We start from the raw sequence: 6,000 nt of genomic DNA, 5'->3' as shown, positions 1-6,000 counted from the left end.
GAGTCAAACTTATGAAGTATCACATAATTTTATATACCAGTGTGTCGAGTTTGAAATAACATTTTGTTGCTAAATTAAACTTCACCCCTAAACTTGTTTGTCGATTTGAAGAAAAGCTATGTAGTTCATCGCAAAGTCCCTCCCCCAGGTTTCTGTGCGTGGTGAATGTGAGTGAGTGCGCTCCCTGCGCTCCAGACTCAGTCCGTGCGCGCACCGGAGCGCACTGAGCATCTGCGCGGATCAGACGGATCTGTCAGAATCCTTCGCACACAACTTTCCTTTTCTTTTTTAGAGGAGGCTGACAACGAGGTACTGTACAAGTCTTGTTTTTACACGCAGGGGTTTCAACTGTTGTTGGACATCACACCCTCAGTCGGCGCAGTTACCATGCAAGTTCACTTCGCCGGCATCCTGATGTGCGGAGTGTCGGGTGAGTTCACCTTGTGTTTCATTCATTCATTCATTCATTCATTCATTCATTCATTCATTCATTCATTCATTCATTCAGTCAGTCAGTCAGTCAGTCGGAGAAAGCAGTCTGATTTCGTAATCAGTTTAACTTTCACTATTAAGAGTGCTTATAAGTGCTTATAATTTCAAAAATAGTTTATTTCTTATCACAAGTTTTTTTCCCATGTGAGAACTGATTAATTTTTCGTTTCGTTTTTGATGCATTGCCAATTATTGGTGGATACTGATTAATTGTATTTTACTATTAGGCTACCCCTTTTGCCAATTTAATCTTAAAAGCGGATATAGCTACCTTTTCTCTTGGTAATTTTTATTCGTCTTGGCGACAGTTTATACGTTTTGCCTTGAAGACGTTTTGAACAAAACACCAAAGATTTGGAGATATGTAATTCTACAATGACGGGGTGATAATGAGAGCACTTATATTTTGTCAATACAGCATCCTTTAGGGACAACGAGCGAGCCGCTGTTGCTATGGTTACCTCTTCAAGCACAGGCGAGTTCTGTTCGCGAGCGTATATTTAGCGCGGCCTGACTAACTTTTAATTTAACTTTTTGTGGTCAGTGTAACGTTGTTTAAACGCTGTTGAAACACTTATATAAGCTTTTTTGAAAAAAGATAACTAGTAGAAAAACTAGTATTTGCATACCCTGCTCCCCTAAACGTCTAGGCTACTTTGATAATGATTTAATTGGCTTAAATCGGACTCTGCATTTCAGTGTTCAGTAACTGAAGTAACGTACGTAATCAATTTGGCTGTTTTGAAGAAGGATGAAAGAGGATTTTTTAGCCTGGGCCTATAATATAGCTAACTAGCCTATTTCAAAATTTGCTATATGAAATCCTACAGTGCTGGCTACATAGTTACATGCGCCAAAATTCTGCAGAAATGTTGTAAATGCACCTGTAATGCTACAAAATACTGTCTAGGTAGCTTAAGGTGAGCAAAAACCACATCCTGTTTTCATTTCTTATACACCTTGTGTCCACAAATTTCACTTAGCATTGGTTTTGTGTGTGAAAGTGAGTGTGTCAAGTTGTGCCTACACCGAGGGGACCAGCCAACGGTCACAGCTGGATAAACATACAAAAATTATTTTTTAATTAAAGTAAAAACTGCTGAAAGGTTAGGTTTGAGGGGATAGGTTAGGGGATAGGAAATATCTTGGATTTAGTAGGTCTATAAAAACAATAGTCAAAAAGTCCCCGCTGTGACAGACAAAAACAAAAGCATATGTGTGTATTTCAATATCTAGTGCTTTACTACCATAAATTTACAAATAATGAATACCATTGATTTTATAGTGCTTCTAATAATAACATAGTTTAGCTATGTCTTATATTGTTTGTTTCTGTGTAGTCTGTGTTCTCCAATTTGTACTTACTGTATGGTTTAAGATTTGTCCTAAGCGGCACTCAACAGCAGATAAACTTTATCCGAGATAAATGTCTTGATCCGAGCACAACTCAATACAGCTGAAACGAGATGCAGGTCCTCCTAGAAAAATATTTAGAGATTTTTACTCCTTGGAAAACAAATGAAGTGAAGGGAGCAAATGGAACAGTGGTTTGCTCATAGATTGCATCATTTGTTTTATTTAACTAAACCCAGCTTACTACATTTTTATTTTTATGATATCAGGCCGACATATGCATGTGAATGGAAATTAGTAGTGTAATAACTGACTGTAGTAGTTCTTAATGATCTTTTAGACATCATGTGTTTGTGTTTAAATGAATAGGAAATTACAGTAAGTGTATACACATGCTGAGCAGAATCATCTATTATGCTTTAGTAAGTGTATTGTGTGTGTGCATCACTCTATTACAAACTTTTTGCTACCTTTTCAATAAGATGACTTTCAAACGTATCTAATTTCTTTCTGTTATATAAATCAACCTAGACCTTAGCGTGCTTTACTCCCATTTGGAAAATAAAGAAAGTAAAAAAAAAATAAAAAAGCTCCTGTGTGATGAATCGCCCTGCACCGTCTGCCCCCCAAAGCTTTTGCTACACTACAGCAATTCTTCATGTTGACACACAACTACTACTTCTGCTGGGCTGTTTATTCATAGATCTATAGGTTGCCTTGAGAATGACTTGCAGTAATTTGAGACAAACAGAAGGTTGTGATGAACTGTTCAGTGAAGAATAATAAAACATTTCTTAGACTTTTAACGCTCATCAGAAAAAAGCAGCTGCAGCATAAGAGCTTTGTGTTGTTCATTTAAAATAGTTATATTTCAATCTGCATTTTAAATAGGCTATTTTTCTTTATAATGCAGGTTTGAAATCTTTTTAGAGGCCTCCAGTTATATGTGTGAAAATAGTGTTTAACCTACAGAACCTTTCAGTTTATTCTGATATTTTGTATCTTTGAAAACATTATAAAACAGCACAAAGTCTGGGGGTATATTGTGTTTACTGAATACTATATTACCAGTTAACATGAGAAAAAAATTAAGTTGATGTGATTTAATATATCAAAATTGTATTCATATATAATGAAATTTTTGTGAATTACTTAAAATAAAATAAAAATACTATTATATTTGTGAAAAAGGTACTACCTCACAGTCCAAGGAACAGACCAATGCAACGGTGTAACCTGAGACTGCATTTATAATGCTCAATTTCTCTCTTCTCTTTGTCTTTGTCTCTTCTGAAGTGGTGCTGACCATGTTTAATGTATCAGAGGATCGGGCTCACTGCCCGCTGGGCTACTTCCCCTGTGGAAACCTCAGTACCTGTCTTCCTCAGCTGCTACACTGCAATGGCGTGGACGACTGTGGGAATCAGGCAGATGAGGAGAATTGTGGTAAGTTCAGATTGATTCCTGTCAGTGTCTTGTCATTTCCCCTGTGTGCTATTTTTCAATTTTTTATTTCTTTACTTAGTACTGTAAGCCGGTGGTGTGGATCATAGATTTGCTTATCTGAAGCCGATTTTTCTCTGGCAACACCGATATTTAAACTGCACGATACAGTTTTTTTTTATACTACACATAGACAGAATAAATGTATTTATTTTTGGTCAGTTAATCTGATTGATTGAGCAACCTTCCAAGAGTGGTGATATAACACCCTGTCTACATTAGACTCGAGCAGTGCGACATTTAAAAAGCAATAATAACCCATAATCAGTAAACATGCCCTGTACCATTTCTGAATATTTGTAACATTTGCTGTGATGCATACAGCATACAATGGATGCCAAATGTAGACAGGTACTCCAGCTTTAGCAGCACTGGAACTTTTCATGTGTTTTTCACTCTGTTTGTGTTGTGTTGAGTGTTGCAGACAGACTGATTGTCAGTCAGTGTATCAGTGATGGCAATTCTTTTATAGTGCCAATCTAAAATGCAATTTAAAGTTATTTGTGGAGTGCTTATTATTGAACTGTTGTATATAAGCAATATTACACTTTCACAGTCATGTTAATATATATTTGAACTTTTTCAAAAGAGCCCTGTTTTCACGCAACCATTTTAATATTGTTTGAAATAAAACATCTTGAAATATTAAGAGTATTCAGCAATAAAGAAACAAGATGTGAGGTACCCTATTGCATAACAATGTATTTTCCCGTTCTGCGTTTTCCCTGGTATCTGTTATTCTTGCAATATTTTCTCCTCCTATCTTTCTTTTTCTTCGCATCTCATCTTTTGATTCTTGTGCTTTGTTTCTTCTTTTCTGATTCTGACTATTTCTGCTCCTTTTCTCTGCCTCTCTCTCTTTTCTTCATTTTATGTCTGTGAGGTAAAACCATGTCAGTTAACTTTGCTTCCACTTCTAGTCAAACTGAAACATAGATTTCTTCAGTTTTCATCTATACAAATTGTTATATTTAATTTACCGTCTCATCCATCACTCTGAATAAGGGAAAGCCTTGTAGTTAAACAGCTGGGTTTATCATCATACTCCAGTCCCAAGCCCCAATTGATTTTTTTTTTCTCCACAGGATTATCTTCTAATAGTCTCAAAGGAATCTGCTGACAAAGCACTAATGAAGAACCAATTAAGTTTTTATTACCCACACACTTCAAAATCAAATACCATTCCTGGACTTGTTAACAATTGCTAATGATTTTTTTTTTAAATATATACAAAAGATAAACCACAGTGCTGTTTACTTTGTGAAGAGGTGGTAATTTCCCATTGATTCCTCAGTAATCATTTACTTAATAAACATGCTACACTGACCCTAGTGGTTATGTAGACAGTTTTGATAATGTCATACTTGTCAGAAACGGTGCATGCCCTGCCGTTTGGCAAACGTCTCACGGCATTTGTCACAGCGACTGTATCAAACTCAGTCTTAAGTGTCATCATTTGGCCCCTACAGCGGCAGGCACCATGTTTAACCTCGTCTTTCTTTCTTTAGTGGCCTTTGTACGATGGAAAACAGGGAGGAGATTAAAAGCCGTTGTGTCGGCACCAGACTGTAAAAGGTCAGGAAGAAGGAAAAATGTCAAAGTGTACATAATATCTTAAGACATTTGCTTAGACCTGTGTGTTGAGTCAAGCAGAACAGGATAGAGAGGAAGTGAGAGATCCACTAATGCTTTTCCAAATCCCTGTGATTGGTATTCTGAACATGTGAAATTCCACTCCCACCTTTCTTATCGCATTCCACTTGTCGTAACTGATTTTACAAAACCTTTTCAGGGCCAGAAAGGTCACTGTCAGATATTGCTGTAAACGATAGGCATGATTTATCCAGGCTCAGCACCTGGCATGAAGACGCTTGCTCTCGCTGTTTGGTGAAAAGTTGGATATAGATGAAAGGCCAAGTGACCTAAATGATAAGCTGTACTTGAGCTCCCAAAAGATGATAAAAGTATTTTTCAAACTAGGAAGAGAAGGAAAAGTGCTTTTGAGATTTGATGGATAATGAAGTTTTGGATAAACAATTGTATCTCTATATGAAACGAAAGTGGAGATGCGGGCCCACCCGCAGTCAATCTCATTCTGTCTCTCTCTCATCCACTGAGGATGAAAGGCAGGGACATGGGCACATTCTGACTCTGGGTGACGCCACAAAGAAAGCCGTTTGTCATTTTTGCATTGAATGCTTTGAACCTCAAGAGCTTTGTCGGATTGTAAAATCCGAGTCCCTCAGGAACAGAGAGTCCATCTGGGCTCATATTCATTTTGTCATCGATAATGGTGTGTGGCTTTGATTTAGCATCGTATTAATCTTGGAAACTGAAGTTAGAGCGCTGCACCACAGACAGCCTTCCATTATGGTGATGGTTTATTCTATTACAAATAATTTTTGTCTCAAGCTTTTTTCCTTTTGGAGCCAACCTTGACTTCTGTGTGGCTTTTCTTCTTGTAGAAATCTTCTTTTCTGTATCATTTGTGAATCATTTCAAAAGAGATATTCTCTCTCAGTAATCCAACCTATCCAAAATATCTCACAAGGCTTTCTTCTGATTATGAGTTTTGCAATAGCAAATAAACAAAGCATTACATTAATCTCGCCAGCCAACAAACTGCTTTATCGTCCCACTTGCTTATTATAA

The 6,000-nt window shown here is 37.0% G+C and overlaps 1 protein-coding gene across 1 annotated transcript in view; it reads left to right on the top strand.

The window, feature by feature from the left end:
• Nucleotides 1–337: 337 nt before the first annotated feature.
• The window catches only part of rxfp1 (relaxin family peptide receptor 1), a 55,395-nt gene continuing 49,732 nt past the window's right edge, over nt 338–6,000 (top strand). The window contains exons 1-2 of the mRNA XM_059516017.1: nt 338–430; nt 3,142–3,291. Coding sequence (XP_059372000.1) covers nt 388–430; nt 3,142–3,291 — 193 coding nt within the window. The 5' untranslated portion in view covers nt 338–387. The remainder of the gene's footprint in view (nt 431–3,141; nt 3,292–6,000) is intronic.

Source organism: Carassius carassius, chromosome 29 (assembly GCF_963082965.1).
Source record: "Carassius carassius chromosome 29, fCarCar2.1, whole genome shotgun sequence".
NCBI classification, from domain to species: Eukaryota; Metazoa; Chordata; class Actinopteri; order Cypriniformes; family Cyprinidae; genus Carassius; species Carassius carassius.
This window is presented reverse-complemented; position numbering and strand designations above follow the sequence as displayed.